Source organism: Cyprinodon tularosa, unplaced genomic scaffold (assembly GCF_016077235.1).
Source record: "Cyprinodon tularosa strain WSP-4 unplaced genomic scaffold, ASM1607723v1 ctg33, whole genome shotgun sequence".
NCBI lineage: Eukaryota > Metazoa > Chordata > Actinopteri > Cyprinodontiformes > Cyprinodontidae > Cyprinodon > Cyprinodon tularosa.
The window spans coordinates 2935257-2958027 of NW_024039041.1; the positions used below are offsets into that span (position 1 = coordinate 2935257).

The following is a 22771-nucleotide window of genomic DNA, read 5'->3' on the forward strand; positions in this document are numbered from 1 at the left end:
TCTTTGCACAGGTAAACAGCACATTTCTTCTTCTATGCTTGCATTATTGGAAGAGCAGACGCTGAATGCGCACTTTCATCTGGTTTGATCTGCCGGCTTCCGTAGCGTCGTGAGCGCGCGTGTATACAGACAGACAGACAGACACACATACATACAGACATACATACATACATACATACGCCCAATTTCAGAAAGTTGGATTAAACTATTCTGAGCATAGAGCAGTCATTGGTCTTCTTGGTCAAAAGAGCAAATTTGTTAGGTAATTATCTAGAGTTTAAATATTTATCAAAATGAAAAAGAAAAAAGAGATTGAAATGTTGCCTCTGACCTGTGTCCCAGTTCCTTAAACTGCTGTCAATATTGCTATACTTGTTTTTTTATTTGCTCCTAGAACTTGTTTTTGAAATAAGCAAATATGTTTCCTTCCTCATTTGAGTTAAGACAATATTGAAGTTACCCATATGATACTGTGCAATCAGCATTTCTGTCTTCTGTAACTTAGACCAGAAGTCAGTCAGACCCTGTTCTGTTGGTTCCTTTTTTATATATTAACCTATTTATTGTTGTAAAAATAGCTTATTAACAATAATTATGGGCTTTAAATTTGATTTAATTTACATCAACTTTAGTTGTCACTTGCCCACCAGGAAAGTGAGAACTACCTCATCCTGAGGTTTGAGAAAGTATTTTTGCTGTTTAGGACCCCTTCTGGCCTGAAGGCCCCTAGAGAACTTAAATTTTGAACCTTTTTACAGACTGGCAAATTTATCTGCTGCTGGTACATAGTGAGAATTGGTGGACTTTACTGGGGATGGACCCTTTATTAAAATCTAGCTAATTTGGCCAGCTCAGGTCAGCTCCTGTATACAGTAAAAACACCATACAGTTAAGGAAGTGGATAAGATCAAAAAGTCCCTTTGATGGAAAGAGAAAAAGGAACTGGTAGAAGCACAGGAACCAAGTAATACAGGTTGGGTTTTGCCACATCAGACAGAACCTTAGGTAAGGGACACTGACCGTTACTATAATAACCCTACTAATAATATATGTCACTGGTATGAGTCATGTAAATATGATCCGGCAACAATCCAACACCTCAAAGGCTTGGATCTTCAGTGCCAATGGTCATCTGAGTCCCAATGATTTGAGCTCCAAAGCTAAGAGGTTGAACCCCTGCCTGAGACCATTTAACTAGAAAAGCTGCACAAGAGGACATCAGCGGGTGCATCATGAAAGGAATTTTTATTATAATTATTGAAAAAGAATAAACTTACTTAGCATGAAAGTAAAGGAATATAAAAAAGGACCAGACAAGGAAATACAAACTGAAATACAGCACGGATTAACAGGAAACAGTTATGAATGGTGACAATAACACACCCAGCATCACCATTAAAACATAAGGTTAGTGGTGAAATAGGAGGCAGTATTATAATGTGGGGAACCTTTTCATCAGCATGGGCAGGGAAGCCGATCAGAAATAATAAGAAAATGGATGGACCTGTGTGCGGTTAATTTATAATGAACAAGAATGACCTATTTAAAGACTCTTGAAATGTGTCTGATTCAGGTGAATAGCACGATTGGAGCCTATTTCAAATTTGTTATTGTAAGAAATGTTGAAAACAGTTCATATTTTCTTATTTTACCTCACAGGTGATGCTGGACATATTTATTGAATCCTTAAATGTGTGTTTTTGTTTCATCACAAAATGTGAAAAGTTCATATTTATGCAAACTTTTTCAAGGCATGTTCCAGCTTTTGTCCCTGGTTATCACAATTCAAGAACATTTTGTAAAAAAAAATATAACACCCTTAGCAACACCACGTGAGAAGGAGAAGTGAGAAGTTGCAGTCAGCACCAAAAACTACCGAAGGATTTGTTAATGTCCAGTTTCACCTCGACTCACAGAGTAAGTCTTTGACTACATTTATGTTATATTTACATAAAGAAATACAGATTATATTGTTTATTTTCTTATTTTATGTGAAAATGTGAAGTTATTTACAATGAATGTTTTGTTTCTTTTCTTTTAAGGAAATCTAACCATGGAAGTGGATTATTATGAATATAATTATGATTACACTGCAGACAATGAAACTGACAACAGCACAAAGATAACAGACCTGCTACATTTTCACAGATCTTCATCCTCCCTGCCTCTTGTTCTTGCAGTGTTCAATATCTTTATATCAGTCCTTGGTATCTGTGGGAACTCACTGGTGATTTGGATATGCGGGTTTAAAATGAAAAGAACGGTCTTCACCATCTGGTACATCAGTCTGGCTATTTCAGATTTGTTTTTTTGTGCCTTTTTGCCCTTTGAAGTGTTCTATAGCCTGACTTCCAGTTGGCCTTTTGGCCAAGCACTGTGCAAGCTCTCCTCTTCTGCTTTGTTTCTCAACATGTACAGCAGTGTGTTTCTTTTGGTTCTAATCAGCGCTGACCGCTGTGTTCTGATTTTATTTCCTGTGTGGGCAAACAACCACCGAACGGTACATAGAGCGTGCGGGGCGGTTGCCCTAATGTGGCTCCTCTCTGGAATCCTAACACTGCCTTCAGTGATCTTCAGAACGACCAGAATCAGCAGTTCAGTCACCAGATGTGTTACGGAATACGGGGCCAACTCCAGACACGAAGGTGTAGCACTGGGACGCTTCTTTTGTGGGTTCCTGGTTCCTTTCCTGATGATTGTGTTGAGCTGTGTGGTGCTGAGTGTGAAGCTGAGAGATTCAACGGTCCGATCGAAAAGGCCTTATAAAATCATGGTGGCGCTCATAGTGTCGTTTTTCTTCTGCTGGGTCCCCTACCATACCTTTGTTCTCATGGAAATGAACTTTAAAAAACACAAGCCGGAGGTGGTCGATGCTGGGCTGAGAGTGGGGGCCACCCTGGCAGCGGCCAACAGCTTCATCTACCCGATTCTCTACGTCTTCTGTGGCCATGACTTTAGGAGAACTCTGAGGCGCTGTTTGACGTCAAGGCTTGAGGAGACGATGGGGGAAAATACCCTCACAGCTGGGTTCAATACCTCCAGATCCAAATAAAGGATTAATTATTGAAAGGAATGCTTCAATATGCAAATATGATTAACTCGTCAAGAAAAAAATTTTTTTCTGTTTTTTTGTTTTTTGGTCCTCTTACTACCAAGTTAATCAATGTATTTTAATTAGATTTTGGAAATAAAAAAATGTATTTTTTGTAGATGTTAATTTTGTTTTGTTATTATTTATAAGTGAAATGAATTAATGCTCTCATGGTAACAGCAATAAAATATTTTTTTTTATGCAATAGAAATAAGCATAGAAAGATTTCTTATGTGCCCTCCTTTCAGTTTTAAATAAATTAATTAAATGACAAATACACACTGCCTGATTTTTTTTTTATCTTACTTACATACAAAGGAATGAGCAGTCAACAATTTTTAAATGTGAGGTTAGAGAAAATCAACCCTAAATTCATAACAGCACAAAATGAATAATATATTTATAAACAGGTCATCTCCATTTTAAAAGTAAATTATTTGCTTGCTTGTTATTGAATAGAATCATCATTTGACTCTCTGGGGAAAAGCTGAACTTGTTTTTAGAAAATTTGATTGATATTTTGTGCAGGTGATCGCTTGGCTAAATCCTTAAGGCCTCTAAGCTGCCGCTTAGCAACACTAAGACTTTGCTCCCTCAAAAGATTTTATAAGGTCTGGAGACTCGTTAGCCCAGCCTATAATCCTAACCTATTTCTTTTTACGTCTCAGTGGTAACTTTTTTTTTTTTTTTTTTTTGCCATTTACCTCTTTCAGTGTAATGTTGTCCTTTATCCTTATTAGATAAAAAAAGTTAAAGGGGAGTAAATAGACCAATAAACAAAAAAACACCTTGACTGTAAATGAACAGCATACAGGTTTATTTAATCACTTTTACTAACACTGGGGGATGCATGTATATAGGACCAATGCGCCTATAGTAGTTAATAGATGGCCCCAAGATGAGATTATTTTAGTGCCCCATAGATTCTTATCCCCATTCAAGTGAAAATATCTCATGTGTATCCAGAGAGACAGTGGTTGATGGTCGTTTTTACACATCTTCCATTTAATAATCCAACAAACATCTATCACCTTCTCCTCAGGATTCTTTAAAAATGTCTTCGATCAATTATCCCAAGATTTAGCTTTTTGTTCTGGAATGGTCACAGAGAGTTGGGGAAAAAAAGGGTGTGGTTTATTCAAAAATATCAACTTATAGCCAGATGTATCTGTCATTTATTTACTGATCTTTGATATACTGACAAACGACAATGTCTTGCGGGTCAAAAAGTTACCAACTACCATGTTTAGCTGTAGAAGAAATACATTAAATTATCTTGTTCCAACTTGAAATTTTATGACTTTTCCTAAAGGGAGCCCCTCATTAGAAAAAGCAATACTTTGTTTTTATTTATGCTGTAATGTAGGTCATTTTTGACCCGTGGATTATAAAAGCACTGAGCAATGAAAACAAAAACAATCTTAGCCATAATAAACATAAAATTAGTGTACGTAGAGGATATAAAGGTACCCGGAGCTAAAGCACCCCTATTTGGTTCCTCGCTGAAGCTTGAGTTTGACTGTCCATCAGGTCCTGGATGAGATATTTTCAGGAGCTCAGGAGCAACAAGAGGAGGAAGAAGTATGTGAAAAGGAAGATGGGGAGCAATAAAAACGAGAGGATGATGCAAATTCAGATGAAGAAGAAGAGGAAAGCACTCCAGCTGACAGAAAGATGTTTTTTTTTTAAGAAATGTAAAATTTCATGGTCCTAATCAAATTCAGTCAGCAACCAGGGAAGAACAGCAGCACCAAAATCACAAGGATGGCTTCAGGGCGTAGCAAGATGGCTGGCTGCCCATGTCCACGACTTTTCATTCACCTTTCTCCTGTTCATCACACCAGCCAACGAAATAAAATCAACTTGGAAAATATAAATATGCAAAATTTCCGGTTGATCAATCCAACCTGTATCTGAGAGAAGAAAATCAAAAGAACGATGCTCCTTAAGCAGAATGGAAAGGCATTGAGAGGAAGGAGTGCCTGCTTTGCACAAAACTCTCTGCAGCCTTTGTGAAACCTGTTACTCAGAGAGCTATCGGTTCCAGGTAAAATATCTACCGCTCATGAACTGCAAGCAGAAACTTGTCTAAAGGGTGGCCAGAGGCAGAGGCTTATAGTCTTAGTGTGGCCACCTGTCCTAACTTATTAAAGTGTGTCCTAAATTTACCAAAATTCACATAAACAAAACATTTTATATATCACACTGGCCAGTAGTGGGCGTCAGCAAATTGCTAAAATGAACTTTAGCATTTTTGTTAGGGTGGCCTTTACCAAACCAGTGTCTCATTATGCCCTTGCTAAAATTCTGGCAACATAACTGAATGCAACTGTAGAATATTAAGAAGTTTGAATCCTGTACTGGTTAGGGGTGCTGTGATATTTAAAGATCATTGAAACAGTTCTGAAAGTAGTATCTCATTCATTACAAAGAATCCAGTTGTATTGATAGAATAAAGGAAGGAGATTAGTTCAACTATATTGATATTGATATGACGGAAAGTACATATTTTTATTAAAGTAAAAACATGAAAAAAATTGGAGATTTGATTTGAAAATCTCGCAACCACATGATTGGGAACTCTATTTTAGGTCTGCAACCGTATGGAAGCAAATCGTTTCCATAATTCAGATGGAAAAGCATTTTCAGAAATGCTTTTTCATTTTAAGAATGTGGCTGCATTGTTTGACTCATAAATGAAATTAGTAATCAATAATCCTGTTTGGATTTTAATTTTCTTCTTCAAGACTGCTCATCCTTTTACTTAATTAAAAGGAAAAAGAAAAATACATTTTAGATTTATTTTTCAAAATGAACCCCAGCAAATACATACCAAAATTCGATTTGAAATGTAAAATTTGAAAATTAAAAAGCATTTCCAGAAATGTTTTTTAATTTCAAGAATGTGGCTGCATTGTTTGACTCATATATGAAATTAGTAATCAATCATCCTATTTGAATTTGCATTTTCTTCAGCTAAATTTGTTCTTCTACATGTTAATGTTGCATTTTCTTCTGCTAAATTTTTTCTTCTACATGTTATTTATCTTACTGCTGACTGGAGGCTTGTTAAATAACCACGCCCCCTATGGTGGACGGCCACACCTCCACCTACGGAAACTGACAGATTTAGTTGCGGAAGTGACGCAATCGTCCGCAAGGATATTTTTTTCTACTCCCTACAAGTTATGACTCACGGTTATTTCCTATTAGTTTAAAAGTAACGCATGAGGGTAATAATATATCTGCGTTAGTGTTTACATCTTAACTTTTTTTTTTTTATCATCCAGTCCGTAACGCAGTCGTCCTGGATTGCTAACGTTAGCATAGCTTCCAATTCAAGATGGACGACAGCTGAGCTGAGTTAAGTTAGCAGCTGGTCATTATTATTTTGTATCCCCCGCTTCGTTGTCATCTCTGTCGCTCCTCACGCTATCAGCCGGACCTCCTTATGTGTTTAGTTCGGGAGCTATCAGAGTGAGTTCGGTCTTCGTGGATAAATGGCTGCCGCTGCCCCCTCTGCTCCTCCTCCAGCAGCCTCTGGCTCCTCTGCTGCTGCGGCCGCTGCTGAAGCATCCAGTCCGGGAGGATCCAGCAGCTCGACCGCGGCAGACGGCGGCAACCAGGACAGCACTTTTGAATGTAATATTTGTTTGGACACCGCCAAAGATGCAGTGATCAGTCTGTGTGGACATCTTTTCTGGTGAGATTTGTGGGACCTTTGTTTACATTCCTAAACTCCGAACGTAATTAACAGCTTAGCAACATACAGGACTGCCTTTAGCTGAGGTCTGAACCTGAACTCTATTTATTATTACCGTAATACCGTAGGAAATTGTTAAACAAAATTGTAAAAGAAGATACTTGATTTAAATGCTGTTTGTGGGCAAACATTTCACTTTCTTAAAAGTAGTTTATAAAAGTGTTATTCCCATAAAAGGATATGCTATTGTTTATTTCCTTGTAAATACAGTTTCATCCTAAAACTGAGACTTGATCTTGTAAAGAGATAAAATGTGGGGAAAATGTTTTTGAAAAAATTTAAGAAATTTTAACGTACTTTGTATTTAAAATAATTTTTCATTATGTCTAATTTGCTATGTTTAGATGAATGAGAAAATTACTAAAAAATGTCTATAGATGGGCTGCAAAACAACATATTTTAGAAGCCTTATTTGCCTTTTTATATAAATCCTCATTGTTAACTTGCTAAACTTAACATTGTTAACTTGCTAAAATATCTATTGTATGTAGTTGAAAGAAAGACACATTATGTATCTAAAAGATATTTATACTATTGATTGATCAAGAAATTGTTCTGTTTTGGTAGTGTTTTAAATTAAAGCAATGGTTGAAGGTCTGTTTTATTAATAATCAGGCTTTAACTCTGATATTATTGTCATTTTTATATTAGTTCATATCTTACCTAAAATTAAATCCAAAATCATACACTTTTTTTCAGTTATTCTGTTTAGATCTTATGTATAAGGTTTGTTTCCTGAGAGATTAATTTGATGTTTTTCCTTTCCTTTGCTTCATCCAGTTGGCCTTGTTTGCATCAGGTAAGCTGGAGCTTTTCTTTTTAATAATCAAAAGACACAAGCAGATGCTCTACAAAAGACGTTGTTAGCTCAACAGGATCACTTTGTATTCATGCAGTGGTTGGAAACACGACCCAACAGACAAGTGTGTCCAGTATGTAAAGCAGGCATCAGTCGAGACAAAGTGATCCCCTTATATGGAAGGGGAAGCACTGGTCAGCAGGATCCAAGGTAAGGTGCTGTAGTCTGTTGAATAGATTAAGCAAAATCCATAGTAAATTAGTTTTATTAGGGCCCTGCCACAATAGAAAAGACTGCAAAATTAACCATATCACAGTCATCTAAATCTAATGGAGAAGGCATCGGTTTAATGAAAAAGCATTACTGTACAATTTTGGGAAAAAAACTAATCTCCCCCTGATTTAAATAAATTAGCTTCACCTTTCTTTGCTCCCTGAACTGCGGAGCAACTTTGTAGCATGTTTAATAACCCAAATAGAGGTAGGAAATTGGTTTATTTCCAGAAATCTTATATGATTTACTAGGAACCACATTGAGCACAGCCAGCAATATAAAACTAGCTACTTACCACCAGAGTTGCCTTCCATGCTGGTCGTAACTTTAGCTTCTGTCCAGAAGCATCAAAAACATGGCATTCGTTAAAATGTATGCCATGTTGTGTGCGCAGGTGTTTCTGCACTTTGCAATGATTGAAAAGCACCTTGTTGCCATCTTTCTCCTCCTTAGAATGAATTAGAATGAAGCCAAACTTGCGATCACTTTACCCAATGGTGCGTCTTTTTTTTTTGTTTTGCTTTTCTAGACTTGCCCTTGGTCACGTCGTACTTGCTTACTGAATGCAGTGTGCGTAACTTGCATAAAAAACGTTACGTAAGTTATGCTACCCAGCGCTAGGCTCTGGTGCTGCCTGGAAACGTTAAGAGAATCGTAAAGCTGCCAAACGGTGCCATGGATTTGGAACACACAGAACCGGTTCTGAACAGGAACCAGTTTTCGATTCCCATCCCTAATGTCCACGTTAGGCCATATAGCATTACGACAAGTGGAAGCACCTCTATTTAAATCTGATTGCGGGGAGCATATGGAAAGTTTTGAAATCTGGCATGGTAGAGGACGAAGCATCAACAGTAGATGATTGGGTTTAAAAATTATATTTTGCATTAGCTGCTTCATAAATCTTTAAATTGAATTTAAGCTTTAGTGTCGTCAGGAGACAGATTTTAAACTGAAGGATTCCTGCAGACTATCCCTGCCAACACATGGAAAACACCTATGCCCCCCGCCATGCTACGTTTGTGCAAATAAACCCCTTTTCCTGCCTGTTCTTATGTCGCTGCTGATAATAATCAAGGCTGAAACTGATGGTCAAGATGAGGAACCTTCAGGTGCAGGTGTGACGATGGTGTTGGAGGCATTTTGGTGGTGAGAGTAAGCTATGTGTAGAGACAGATGGGAGAGGCATTGAACTGAAACAAGATCTTTCAAGAATCACTTCAATAAAAGGCAATTCAGTCTGTTGTATAAACCAATACATCAGAGGACACACTTAATCTGCTGTGAAGCTGGATTTATGCGGAATTTCAGGTCACTGTGTCACAATATATATATATATTTAGTTTTACATTTATATACATATATTTTCACAAACTTGTTTTTAAGGGAGAGAACACCGCCTCGACCACAAGGACAGAGACCTGAGCCTGAAAACCGTGGTGTAAGTACATGAACGGGATACGCTATGTTTTGATTTTATGTCAACATCACTACATGTTTACATTTATTATCTAACTCATGGCAGCTGTGGAGGTAAACCATCCATTCATGATGAAACCATTACATGTATTTGCTGCAGGGTATACCTGTGTTTAACTTATTATCAGTCACACATTTCCCACTGGGATCCATTACACGTTAACAGCTGTGTTGAAGCTCCTCTCATGAGATCTCCAACAAGCTTTGCATCTTATTGCGTCACATCTCACTGTATAACACTTTTTTTAAATATCTTACAGGGTTTTCAGGGCTTTGGCTTTGGGGATGGTGGTTTCCAGATGTCATTTGGAATCGGTGCCTTTCCATTTGGTATTTTTGCTACAGCTTTCAACATTAATGATGGAAGACCTCCTCCAGGTGGCAAATTTCACACTTGTTCAATTTTCTGTGTTCTCTTTTTAAGCAACACATCAAATAACCTGTGCTCAATTGTTTACAGCGGCTCCTGGAACACCGCAGCACATGGATGAACAGTTTCTCTCCCGACTCTTCCTGTTTGTTGCTTTGGTGATGATGTTTTGGCTGCTGATTGCATGAAAGCATTAGAAAACAGATTGTGTGATGATTTATGATGCTCTTTTCAAATACAGCTAAAAACCAGATGTTTACATACCACTTTATATTTAAAGACAAGTACTTTTTTTCCTAATCTTTTCCTGTTTTAAGTCAGTATGACCTACATTTTTCCGTTTATGAAGCACCAGAATATTAAAATTTAACAGTAACCTTAACACAACTGCTTGTTGGCATTTTGGCATATTCCTCCTGACGAGTAGCGTAACTAAATCAGCTTTAGAGAATAGACCACTCAGTCACACTTTTTAGGTTCTGCTTATATGTCTTCAGATATTCCAAGAGGAATATCCATAATATTGCTCACCTTAAGGTACTTTCTCAGCAGTTTTTTTCCTCTCAATGCCTTCTACTTTGAGAACTGCAGTAATCCCTTCTTAAACAACCCCTCAGCATGATGCAGCCATCCTTGCATTTACAAGTTTCTCGGTCCTCTGTTTGGTCATATGCTTATGACCAAACAATTCAGCTTTAGTTTTGTCAGACCACATGACGTATCTTAAACATTAAAGTAATTTTCCAGTATGTATTTATATCCTGTAATCTGGCTTTTTGCACTGCCTTTGTGGTAGTGGCTTCTTCCCCTCTAAGCAGCCTTTCAGGTCAGGTACAGGATTATTTCACTGTTAATAAAGACTCTTACCTGCTTCCGTCAACAATGTACTGGGGTTAGTCCACATATTCAAACCATCCCTGGAACACCGAAGCTTCTTAAACTATATGGTGGTTGGAGATCTGTTTCTTTCATACTTGCTGGATATCTGCTCTTTTGGGTATCTGTAGCTTGTACCCAAGGATCAACCAATCTTCTTGTCTACAGTTCACTCCCTAATGTTTTAGATTTTTTTCCCCACTCATTTCCCACAAGGAGGTATTGCTTTTTTGGCATTGCCTTACAATACATTTACAGGTATGCCTCAATTTTTTTGAAAATAGCTTAGTCATGACCTTATGTTTAGGCTTTTCTAAGTAGTCAATAGGAACATCGGCTCTTAATGTTCTGGTATCCACTAAATGGAAAATTAACCTAAAAGAGAAAAGTTTAGTCTGATTTGTTGCCATACTATAAGGAAGGTTTGTCTTATTTATACTGTGTAAAAATCTGGTTTTAGCTATTAATGGTTCCAATTAGTTTTTTTAAGTCCTTATGTTCGTTAACCAAATTGATCTACATCTATGAGCATTTCCCTTTGAATAGGGAACATTTAAGGTTACAGCTTCATATGCATGTTAGGATCAGGTTATTGTGATCTAAACCTGCAGTGACATGTCAGAATCCTCTTTGAAAAACTAAAGCAAGGAAAGCAACTGGCTTCCAGTCCTCTGATGGCTGTGTAATAACACTCCCATATAACTGTTAGTTAGAAATCTGACCAGTGAAACAAACCAGGGGATATTTTAAAGGTCTTGAATAGATTGGAAGTCTAATGATCCGTATTGTTCAACAGGAATGATTCTAAACTAGATCTGATTACTTTTTCTTTTTTCTTTGGAATGCAATTCTTGATTTAGTGATCGAAAATTGACTTTTGGTTTTATTCAAGCCATAAAAAAAAATGTAAGTGTGGTTTCTTTCATTTATTGGTTGTTTCTTACTGACTCTGGATCAGTTTGTACCACTCTTGTTGACATTTTGATTCTTGGTTACTTATCTCTATATTTCATCCAAAAATTCCAACTGCCAAAACTGCTATGTAATGGTTAAGTAAACGAGGACATGACTGATTTAAGTGGGGATGAGATGGTAGCGAATAGGTACTGATTGAGAGTGAGAATTGTCCTTGAAACTGAATTTGTTTTTCTTGTAGGCAGATAAAAAATCTTCTTTTCAAACAGTGTTACACACCAAACTGTAAGCCTTTTTCTTCTCTGATGTAATTAAATGTAAAATATTGTAGATTAGAGATGATTTAAAAACCTGTTGAAAATGGGATAACTTTTCTAATTGTCAATCTCCTCTACTGAAAGTAAAGCTTTATAATTAAGTTATCAGTTGTCTTTCGTTCATGTTCTAGTTCATCACTGCAGAAACAAATGCACAAATAAAAAAACACACCAAAGTTTATTTAATTTATATGAAAGAAAATGTCTGAACAAAGTGGGACCATGTTGCATTAAAAAAACAACAGTCTCCCTTTCATTTTACGTCTCTTGTGGGGACTTTTTTTCCTGCACGTTAAATTCTGCTTCGTACATGATCTGCTGGATCTTCATTTTTGTCTCGCACCTTTTCTGTGGGGCCAGTCGCTTCAGAGCGGGAACGAAGCTCAGGAGGAACAGTTCGTCCTCATCCTGCCGCAGCCTGGTGGAAAACGAGGCGCCGCCTTCTTTCAGCCACTTTGCTGACGAGTCCGTGCTCTGAGAAGATGGCAACACCGACTCTGACAGCAAAGTCCGCTTCCGTCCAGTGCTGTTGGTGGAGGTTATCTGAGAAATGGGGGCCATCTTGGCCACCATGGCCAGCTGAGTCAGCTCAGTGTCCTGAGACAAAGTGGGAAGTTGTGTTACAAAGGCCAACGAAGGTTTTTGCTCCGACGGACTTGCAGCAACCTTTGTGATACTCTGAGTCGTTTTAATGGCCTGCGGCAGGGCGGTGTCTCCCTCTGCAGCACCACATTCATGTTCAGGGTTGTCATCCTCTGTGTTGCCATTTCCATCCGTTATTCCGACTCTGGATCCGGTGAAGGGGGCTATAAAATTCATCAGATGTCTGTATTTCCATTTACTTTGTACAAACTCTCCCTGCTTCTTGCTTTTGAGCTCCATTCGGACTTCCTTCAGGTACCGGTCTCTCAGGTTTTTCCATTTTCTTTTGCAATCCTGGGCTGAAAAAAAAAAAAAAACGGACTTCAAGAGTGTGAAAAATTCAACATAACCAAAGGATTGACCTGACCAGTGCTAGTATGGCCTCATGGAAATTCACTACTTGAACTTGTCCTTCACTTGGTCAAAGGTAGAACCTGATTTGATTATTAACAGGCTGTGCATGAAAGGGACTATTATCCGTGCTTTTTTTTTTTCTTTTTCCATACGCCTTTTTATTTAAACCACTTATAATCTAACACAACCAATAGTTGTCAAAACAGAAAACATAAGTCAAAACACCGGAAAAGGTGTCATGAGCCTCTAATGGTCTCTCAGTCTAGGTCAATATATTTGAATAATCAGAAACGACTGCTAACTGGACAGATGTCCAGAAGACTGTCATGGCATCCTCCATAAGGAGGACAAGTCACCAAAGGTCATTGCTGAAGAAGCTTACTGTTCACAGAGCTTTATTCAAGCCCATCTCTAGAAAGTTTAGTTGAAGCAAAACGTGCACTTCCAAAAGGGTATATAAGCGGAAAAAAAACAACCAATGAGCTACAAGAGGCTTACATGGCCCAAAGAAAAAAAGAACCAGGCTGTTGCTCAATGATACAAAGTCCTGTTTTTGTCAGATTAAGATAAAGTTGCATTTAAGTTGGAGATATTTGAATCAAATGCCCAAAAAAAAATGGGATAAAAAAAATTTTTAAAAGTCTCAACAGTCTGTACATGAAATGGAATTTATCCGAGTTGGAAAAAGATGGACTTTACAATTGTGTTAAAGGAATAGTACACCCAAAACATGATTAGCCTTCATTTTCTACTCATCCCCATGCTGAACAACACTCTGGAGTACTTTTTTGATACCGGGGCAGACCAAACCGGATGAAAGTGCGCATTCAGCTCGGCAAATAACTCATGCTCTTCCTCAACACTGAAGTCCTCAGACATTTTTTTTTCGTTGTTTATTTCTTTGCACAGGTAAACAGCACATTTCTTCTTCTACGCTTGCATTATTGGCAGAGCAGACGCTGAATGCGCACTTTCGTCTGGTTTGGTCTGCCGGCTTCCGTAGCGTCGTGAACGCGCAGGCGCGCGCTTTCAGGAAATCCTATACACTACTGTTTATGCTCTAAAAACATTCTAAATGACTTCGTTTCAAGTAAATTCTGGATGCTACCCACTCAGGACACTTGGAATACATTGGACGAGCAGTATGGAGGAATATTGACACGTTTTTTGTGGACTTTTAAGGACCTTTCTGTCTCGGGCACAATAGACCTCCATTATTTGAATGTCAGCAGACAGCAAGAAGCCTCCCAGATCTCCAGATGCATTTGAGATATCAAAAAAGTACTCAAGAGTGTTGTTCAGCATGGGGGTGAGTAGAAAATGAAGGCTAATCATGTTTTGGGTGTACTATTCCTTTAAGCTGTCTAGTTGAAAAGCACTACCTAAAGACACATTTTGGCAAAAACGTAAAAAATGTGTCTGATTTTGACTCAGAGTTTATTATCAACTCAACAGTTTAAGACTTGTTAAAGAGGATTTACACTGTCCTGCTCCAGTGGCAGATGAATGTTTGACTGTGACACTACCCTGGAGAGAAATATCAGCTGTGCTGCTGCCATCAACACCTTTGTTTATAGATGTTTGAGATCGGCCTGTTTTACAGTGTAGTCCTGTTTCTCTGACTGTGAATGGCTAGATGTGCTCTCTTCATCCTCTGACATGGGAGTTGGTTCAGAGTTCATCTGCCTTGATGTGTGTTTCCTGGATGGTGAAGCCTTTTAAATTTCTCTGCTTCTTTCTCCTTGAACCCCGGTCAGCCTTGGTAGACTGACCGGGGTTCACTGAGCCTGGTTCTGCTGGAGGTTTCTTACTGTTAAAAAGGAGTTTTTCCTCTCCACTGTCACTACAAGCATGCTTAGTGTGAGGGATTGCCTTCAAGTCAATGAGTCGATGCAATCAACTGGTTTTCTTTAGATAGAAAACTTTAAATAAATTTGACTGTATGATCTGGTGAACTGTAAAGTGCCTTGAGATGACTTGTGTTGTGAATTGGCGCTATATAAATAAACTGAACTGAATTAAATTGAATGTGAATTTCATCAGCAAAACAATGGAAGGGGATATTATATAGATTTAACATAAAAATGTAAAGGTTGCAAGAATTATAAATTGATTTCCACAAATTATTTCCGTCATAGTCTGCATGAGCTAAACTTATTATGGAAACAAGAATAGATCAAAGAAAACTACAGTTCGGGAAGCATGAAACCAGTAGATACTGACTCCAAAACACTTGAGGCTAAACCTTGTGCTCAATATAAACACATGCAGTACTTCTCTGATTCGTGTTTGGGGAGAAGAAGAAAAAGAAAAAACATATTTTTCCTTTGTTCTAGATTTAGGCATTCCTTTATGTTGAGCTATTACACAAAGCCCAAATAAAAGGACTGTAAAATGATTAAATTGTTTCTCCTTGTTTAAAGCTATGCATCTGACAGGATGGATAAAACAACCTGGATTTTAAGGTTAATTAACGAACAACTGAATATTTTTGTTAATTTGATTGCATTACTTATATTACACCTTAAAGGACCTCAACTAAAGAAAAAGTTTTAACTGACTGAAAATGTTTCTAAAGTCGGATAATCTTAAAAGAAACCTGATTATTGTGTGGAAACTAGGTTTAAATTCTGAGTAAGTAGGGCTAACATGTGAATAATAAGTTTATTCTAGTATGTTGTCTAAGTTGAGGCCCTCTGGTCAGCGGGCTTTAAGGAGCAGACCGAGGAGCGGCCATCAACTTTCCACTATATTTCTTCATTAATATCTTTTTTTCCAGCAAGGCTTCAGAGTTGTAGCATAAAATCAGTCACCTATCTGAGAATGTTGGGAGTTTCGTGCCCCTGCTAGCTCCGCGGTAAAGGCGCCGCGCCGCTCCGCGCGGCCTGCAGCGTGGGGCCGCGGCTGTCACCGCTAGCACGGCGCGCGCAGCCTGCATCCACGCCTACGTGGATAAACAGCCTAATGGCCGCAACTGACCAAGTTCAGAAGACTGAAGAACTTCTAGCTTCCGTAAACAACTCGTGATTTATTATCATACTCGAGCCGAGTGCGGCTAAGCCAAACAATAACTAGCAGTAAAGTTAAGAAGAACAAATACTCACATGGATAACCGAGCGCTACGCTGATGTTTCTCCACGCGTTTATCCGACTTTCCGTGCAGCGGTAATTCGGTAAAGTGACATTGTAGAGCTCTGGGTAATTGAATACAGCCAAAATTAACTTATCTTCCATTTTGCCGTTGTATTTTTGGATTCTGCTTCTGTTGCGCGGACGCGGAAGCGGCAAACTGCGCCCGCCTTTTCCGCCTCCGCCTTTCCGCCGCCGCTGCCCTCGTTATCGCGAGTGGCGGACTGGGTGCCGCCAGCGCCGCTCTGCCGTCTGACCGTTACAGTGCTGAGACACCAGGGGGCGCGCTAACCAATGATCCTTTGGTACCAGAATGAATACTGTTTCTTTTTTTCCGCTGATCTCAGTGTTTTTTTTCTTAAAAATATAATTTTAGTGATTTATTTCTATGTTTGTGAACAGAATCTCTCAGAGATATTCGGAAGTGGATTAGGGTCACTGAAAAAATACAAAAAGTTAACTGATTTTTCAATATTTTTTCAGTTTAATATTGGAAAAAAGTCTGAATTCTGACTTTAATTTCAGAATTCTGACTTTAATATCAGAATTCTAACTTTAATCTCAGATTTCTGACTTTAATATCAGAATTCTGACTTTAATCTCAGAATTCTGACTGAATTCTGACAGCTAACAAACATGTTAGAATCAAGCTGTAGCCGTGTCTGTTTTAGAGACAAGCTCTCTTGTTCTAATGACCTTCTGCTCCTCCATTAATGAAATAGCATCACCGGGGACCCCTCGGCCACATAAAAAGTTGCCTAATTTTATCATTTCCCCCCAAAGTGTTACTGGCCCTCCCAAACAACTCACATCTTTGTCAGTGAAGCTGAGTGCTCCCACATCTCTTCCTTCATGATGCTCATCTACATTAAGATCCAAAATTCTGAGATTAAAGTCAGAATTCTGACTTTAATCTCAGAATTAACTGATAATTAACTATAATTTACCTGTCATTGTGGAAAAATTAATAGAAATAATAGATTTTAAGAGGGATTAAAGTGAGGAAACAAATAAATGTGATCCACCATTTACAGCTGATATCTGATATGTTTCTTTTTGAAGGCTAAACATGGGATTAATTATCATGTCTTTGTTATTTCTGCATTTATACAATTTCTTTTTTTTCCATTTATTCAAAGATGTTAAGTTTTGCTTTGGTGGTAGATAACTAAGAACTAATATGTTCTTTTTTTCCTATTTTTTGTCTATAGGAGGGTACATTTAAAAAAAAAGAGCTGAAACAGCTGAAGCAGAAAACCAATAAAGTTTAAACCTCAGGGAAAATGATGTACAAAATATACTGAGTCAGTTTTGTAAAAAGAAGTAGCAATTACATGTTAATTTTAATTTTGCAAAGTTTATTGTTTCCATTGCAAAGCTGTGTCTAATTCATCCACTTATTACTTAATAAATTATTACCCGCTGTAATGTAACCATTTTGACTATATTACGAAGACACTGGAGAGAGGTTCAGCTTTTAATTGGGTGAATATTTTTGCAATTTTTAATAATAATATTAATTAATATCTAATTAATAAATATTAATTTTAGATATATATTTATTATGAGTACTATAAATATATTTTTTTCAACGAGCCCAATTTCTTTGATAGCTCCCTCAGAAACGTGGTGCCCTGGGCACAGTGTGTAGGCCAGGCCTAAAACTGAGAAAAAAGCTATTTCACAAAAGGAAACTAATGAGCTAAGTGAAAACTTAAGGTCGACTTCTTTGTTTTCAACGATCTTTTATTTTTATCATTATTTCAACTTTTATTTTATTTTTTTTCTGTTATCACTCTGTGGCTTAAAGTTAATTGACGTGGATCCTTGAATCTTTAAATTTGTCTCATATGTTATTTAGAGCTGGATTTGTGCTTTTATTAATTTCTGTACAATAAAACTATTATAGATCAATACATGGATCTGTATAAAATGTTATCTGTTTTTCTGTTGTATATTTGAATGGCAATCAGAGGAGTATCACCACATTTTTTCCACTTAAAGCACAGCCTGTGCTTGGAGACATCATCAGAATATACCTTACCTTGGAGCAGCTGAAGAAAACTGACTTTTGTTCAGCTGTTAAGTAAACAATTCATTTTATCTGAGGTTAAATAGTCTAATGTCTGAATGAAGAGCAGTGATGCTCAGAATCCAGACAGTGAGACGTCATCATCCGTTGGTTTTTTAATAAGGTAAAGGACAATGTTGTCATCTAGCAGGACAAAGCCTCACTGAAATATAATGTGCATATACAATACAGTACGGGGGATTTACTGTTAGCAATTCCCCCCAAAAAAAATCGAAATTTTTTTTATTATAAAAAAATCCTTTACTTATTTGTCTTTTTTACTATATTTTATATATCTAAAAAAAAAATGCTTTTTTTCCCCCCCTTTTTTAATTACCTGTATTGATCCTAATAATATACATGAACAGATAGAAATACTTTAATCATATTCCTCCCTTCCTCACAAATCTTTAGGATATGCAGGTTTCACATTTTGTATTAAATAAAGAATAATTCGTGTTTTGACTATTTAATTAATTGAGAGGCATCTGTACAGCATATGAAATATATTCACGTGTGTATGTGGAGGGTATACTGTTCAATTTTCTGTTTTAGGTGACTTTAAATGTCAAATGAGTAGCACTGGTTCAGTGTGCAGTTTATTTGTGCTTCTGGAGCAACACAGAATACTACATACAATATCTATATACAACACTGCATATTAAACTAAGGAAACTTTCCATTAGACCCAAGAGCTTGACCTTTGCTTTTTCATGATTTTTGGTTTCGATCAGGTTTTGCTGGCTGCACTTGTTCCCCCCAGGAAAGCAGCAAAGGTCTATTTTACATTTAAGGAGTGTTTTGGTAAATACTAAATCTAAATCCAAATAAACAATTTATGTGTTCTCATATTCTTGTTATTGAATGTTTTTAATATCTGCCATGTTGCTTTTTTTCTGCAAAAATGTGCACAATTTTTCTCCTTACTCATAAAAGTTTTATACAACTTGCATTTATTCATTCCATATTACATATTTCTGTAGATAGCTTCTAAGCTTTTTTCTGATACCGATTCAGTGTGCACATTCAAAAATTATTTATTAGTTATCTGATTAATCTCTTCTTCTGAAAAACCACTCAGTTATGGTTCAGTTTTTTTTTACATGCACCACAAAAACACAAAAAACATGATAAATCCCTTTATTCTACCAGCTGTACTTAATATTTCTCACAAGAGCAATAACATGAACTTTTATAATTCTGATCCCCTGAAATGAATTTTGAACCTTGTGAACCTACACGGATATTGGCGCAAATACTTCTATTGAAAACCACAATAACTGCAGATAACGATCTCGCACACGCCGCAAACTATACATCAGCCACCTAAGCGCCATTAAACCCAGGTGAAAAGGATGGGAATGGTGTTTATTGTTATCTGTTTTCAAAAGCCCTTATAACATGTTGGGGCTTAAGACAGATTGTGGAAATCCGTTAATTCCCTGTAAAAAAGGAGGTGTATTGCCTTGTATGAAATCACAGGATTTGCTGTGAGGGAGATGAATTTAACCAGTAATAGCTTTACCTGAGCTGTGCTCATTGTCAGCGAAGTCAAACTGAAAAGACTGCAACACGCAGATAAGACACAGGATGAATGATTGTGAATATAAACCACACTGATGGATGTATTCCCTAAAACTGCATCTTATGTACATCATTATTCTGATTTCACCAATCCATTCAGAATGAACTGCAATGGTCAGCTTTCAGTTGATTTATGTAGCATTCTGAGAAAATCTACTAATTATTCCTAGATCATTCATCAGTAGAAATGAGTGAGGAAGTGATATGAAATTAATTCAAAGGTTAATCCTTAAATTCATTGTACACGAGCCTGAGACCACACCAAAAGTGTCCATCTTTAAGTCCAGGTTTCTAATGCCAACCAATCCCCTTTCCTCTAAAACCTCAACAATGAGGATTTTAGGAGCTCTCCACTTTTCATTTTATGCAGGGAAATCTGATTTCTCTTAAAGAAAGGAATAAGGCGAGATTAGCTGAATCTACCGTCCTCCCTAACCTCTTCACAAAACTGCCCAGATTAGCCTCAGAATTAAGTTTCAACCGTTTTATGTGTCTGGTCCACTGGGGGATTATAGTTTTACTTCCATCTTTTTTCTTTTTTCTTTTTTTTTCCTTTTGCCTATAAGGGCCAGGCTCGCTTTTGTTGAAGAGGTAGAAGCAGAGGAATCAGTGAGGGGGAAGTATCTGAGCAGTTGCAAACCTATACGCTAAACATTACTACTTTTGATTTCAAGGAATTTTCTTTAAAAAAAAATGGATGGATTCATAAAGATGGAAAGACAAAAGTTTCCATTCACCATTGAGAACATTTTGAACAAATATCCAAGCAGCAATGGAAAAAAACACGCAGGCGAACCAGATGATCTCGGACTGGAGGAGAAGACATGTTCTGAACCTGTTCATCACACCTGCTTGTGCTGCTGTTTCTGCTCCCACTGCGCCAGCATGTTCCACTCTGACCTCATCCATGAAGGTAGGAACAAACCATCACCTTCTTTGCACAAAACAAAAATGCATCTTTGTGCTCTTAAATACCAAAGGGAACATATTATTGTTTGAACAACCTTTCACTTTCCACTGTGTTTAAGGTTGCAGCTTATAATGAATAAATTCCTTTTTGTGTCAGAAAAAAAGGATATTAAAAGGTGTGATGAGAAAGATCAAGCATAAGGCAGCAAAGAGCTCAGCCAAATATTGCATCAAAAGTTAAGGCATCAATTCAAGTTCATTTAGTTTATTTATATAGCACCAATTCACAAGTCATCTCAAGGCTCTTTACAGAAACAATTCAGCCAGATCATACAGTCAGATTGATTCAGTTTTCTATCTAAGTAAAAACCAACTAATAGCATCGACTCATTGATTCGAAGTCAATCCGTCACACTAAACATGCTTGTGGAGAGAAAAAACTCCCCTTTAGAAGGAAGAAACCTCCAGCAGAACCAGGCTCAGTGTAAGCGGCAATCTGCAGAGGCCAACTGGGTTTCAAGGAGACAGAAGCAGACATAGAAATAAAAGCAGACATACAAAAGGTAACAGCCAACCATCTCCAAAGCCAGCCCATCCAGGAAACACACAATGAATGAGGCAACTTGCATTAATCCAAAGTGAACGTAGAAATCTCATAGTCTCCAGCTCAAATACATGTTAATGAAGTGAACCTTTGATTGGGCACCCAAGTAAGCCAATTAGGTAGTTTTTGGTAATCCCAATCTGTCTGCCATGTATCAAACTTTAATATGACTACCTGTGGTAAAAATGAGCGAAAAGGCCTGTTTTAATCCATGTTATCAGTCTGTGGTTTAGACCTGATGGTTTAACAGCGCTGCAGTAATGTAGCTGTCAAAACAATATTATTACTCCTCAAACTTTAAAAGTACATTTTGTAATTATAGGTTGTGTTCACCTAGTTACTCTCCTTCCTTTGGCTCAAACAGACTGGTAAAACTGATACAGCTGTGTTGTCTCCTATTCCCATCAGTTTTCAGGCGCTATACAATCCAGAGGGAAAACGTGTTTCCATCAAATAGATAAGCTTGTCCACATTTCCTGCATAATTTTCTGCCAATAAACTCTAGGGATAGGATGGTTGTCTGAAAAATAAAAAAAATAAAAAATTATTTCTTGAGAGATTTATAGACTTGGAAAAATAACTTAACTTTCCGTTTTAGTGGCGATATAATGACTTGCACACTTTAAACTTGTGTTCTTTGCAGCACATCAGTATGGATGGAGCTCTGCAACCATGATGTCAGAGCCGGCCAAGCTGGGGGAGGCTTACAGAGAGGAGCAGCAGCAGCATAAGGGAGGTCAGGTACAGAGGCGAACCAGGCGTCACCGTACGATCTTCACAGAGGAACAGCTGGATGCACTGGAGGAGCTCTTCCTGCAGAACCAGTATCCAGATGTGAACACAAGAGAGAAACTTGCTCAACAAACTCACTTGAGAGAAGAAAGAGTAGAAGTAATACAGCCTTTGATTTTATTTCTAATGCTTATTGAAGATGTCTGATACTCTTATGATTGACATCCTGCCAAATGTTTCCACGGAAGAAATAGAGCTCTTAAGGATGCCTTTTTCTTTTCTTTCTCACAGGTTTGGTTTAAAAACCGAAGAGCTAAATGGAGGCGTCAGAAAAGACTTTCATTTGTTGTCGGAAACACTAAGGACTAATGTTTTTCATACAGATCATACAATAAGGAACTTTTTTAGAGAATAATGCAATATTTATGGGTCATAATTTAGCCAAATAGCAAAGATTATGAATAAAATGTATACAAATGTTGTAAGTTTGATTCCAGCTTCCTCTTGTCAGTTCTTCCTATGCCCCTGGGCAAGGCACTTAATCGTGTACCAATCTGCGTAGCGGTGTATGAAGGTGTGTGCTTCTGTGAAAGGCATGGGGTGAATGGGGCTATAATGTAAAGCGCTTTAAGTAGTCTTATGACCAGAAAAGCACTATATAAATTCAGCCAATTTAACATCCGTCTGCATCAGTTTCATCAAGTCAAACTGCATGTAGAGACTAGCACTATAAGTTAATCCTTTGGTTTTTGAAACTTAATACATCAAATATGCTTTCTTGTGTATAGTCCTTAATAAAAATTTATTTTTTAAAGGTGGATTAACTTTTTTTCTTTTTTATAAAGCTTCTTTTAAGTGGTTGC

The 22771-nt window shown here is 37.5% G+C and overlaps 4 protein-coding genes across 4 annotated transcripts; 3 read left to right on the forward strand and 1 right to left on the reverse strand.

Moving 5' to 3' along the window:
- Window positions 1-578: 578 nt before the first annotated feature.
- Window positions 579-3158, forward strand: LOC119789040 (chemokine-like receptor 1). Its single transcript, XM_038293793.1, has 2 exons — window positions 579-1917; window positions 2043-3158. Exon 2 carries the CDS (start codon window positions 2054-2056, stop codon window positions 3050-3052), a length of 999 nt encoding a protein of 332 aa, XP_038149721.1. The 5' UTR covers window positions 579-1917; window positions 2043-2053; the 3' UTR covers window positions 3053-3158.
- A 3060-nt stretch (window positions 3159-6218) lies between these two features.
- On the forward strand, window positions 6219-11988 carry rnf185 (ring finger protein 185). The gene is made up of 6 exons (XM_038293707.1): window positions 6219-6794; window positions 7635-7653; window positions 7751-7863; window positions 9313-9367; window positions 9666-9783; window positions 9866-11988. The coding sequence occupies exons 1-6, from the start codon at window positions 6592-6594 to the stop codon at window positions 9961-9963; spliced, it is 606 nt and encodes a 201-aa protein (XP_038149635.1). The 5' UTR covers window positions 6219-6591; the 3' UTR covers window positions 9964-11988.
- Window positions 11989-12042: 54 nt separating this feature from the next.
- On the reverse strand, window positions 12043-16235 carry LOC119788981. Its single transcript, XM_038293706.1, has 2 exons — window positions 15984-16235; window positions 12043-12824 (listed from the first exon to the last, which is right to left on the reverse strand). The coding sequence occupies exons 1-2, from the start codon at window positions 16111-16113 to the stop codon at window positions 12142-12144; spliced, it is 813 nt and encodes a 270-aa protein (XP_038149634.1). The 5' UTR covers window positions 16114-16235; the 3' UTR covers window positions 12043-12141.
- A 4050-nt stretch (window positions 16236-20285) lies between these two features.
- Window positions 20286-22720, forward strand: LOC119788926 (homeobox protein goosecoid-2). The gene is made up of 3 exons (XM_038293617.1): window positions 20286-20576; window positions 21820-22067; window positions 22200-22720. Exons 1-3 carry the CDS (start codon window positions 20357-20359, stop codon window positions 22275-22277), a joined length of 546 nt encoding a protein of 181 aa, XP_038149545.1. The 5' UTR covers window positions 20286-20356; the 3' UTR covers window positions 22278-22720.
- Window positions 22721-22771: the final 51 nt, after the last annotated feature.

Excerpts from the sequence above, each read along its gene's own strand:
- LOC119789040 (XM_038293793.1), top strand. The coding sequence starts at position 2,054 with ATGGAAGTGGATTATTATGAATATAATTATGATTACACTGCAGACAAT.
- LOC119788981 (XM_038293706.1), bottom strand. The coding sequence starts at position 16,113 with ATGGAAGATAAGTTAATTTTGGCTGTATTCAATTACCCAGAGCTCTAC. Across the intron at positions 12,825-15,983 it reads CGTAGCGCTCGGTTATCCAT|CCCAGGATTGCAAAAGAAAA; the intron begins GTGAGTATTTGT and ends TTTTTTTTTCAG.
- LOC119788926 (XM_038293617.1), top strand. The coding sequence starts at position 20,357 with ATGGATGGATTCATAAAGATGGAAAGACAAAAGTTTCCATTCACCATT. Across the intron at positions 20,577-21,819 it reads CTCTGACCTCATCCATGAAG|CACATCAGTATGGATGGAGC; the intron begins GTAGGAACAAAC and ends TGTTCTTTGCAG. Across the intron at positions 22,068-22,199 it reads TGAGAGAAGAAAGAGTAGAA|GTTTGGTTTAAAAACCGAAG; the intron begins GTAATACAGCCT and ends TCTTTCTCACAG.
- rnf185 (XM_038293707.1), top strand. The coding sequence starts at position 6,592 with ATGGCTGCCGCTGCCCCCTCTGCTCCTCCTCCAGCAGCCTCTGGCTCC. Across the intron at positions 7,864-9,312 it reads ACTGGTCAGCAGGATCCAAG|GGAGAGAACACCGCCTCGAC; the intron begins GTAAGGTGCTGT and ends CTTGTTTTTAAG. Across the intron at positions 9,784-9,865 it reads TGATGGAAGACCTCCTCCAG|CGGCTCCTGGAACACCGCAG; the intron begins GTGGCAAATTTC and ends AATTGTTTACAG.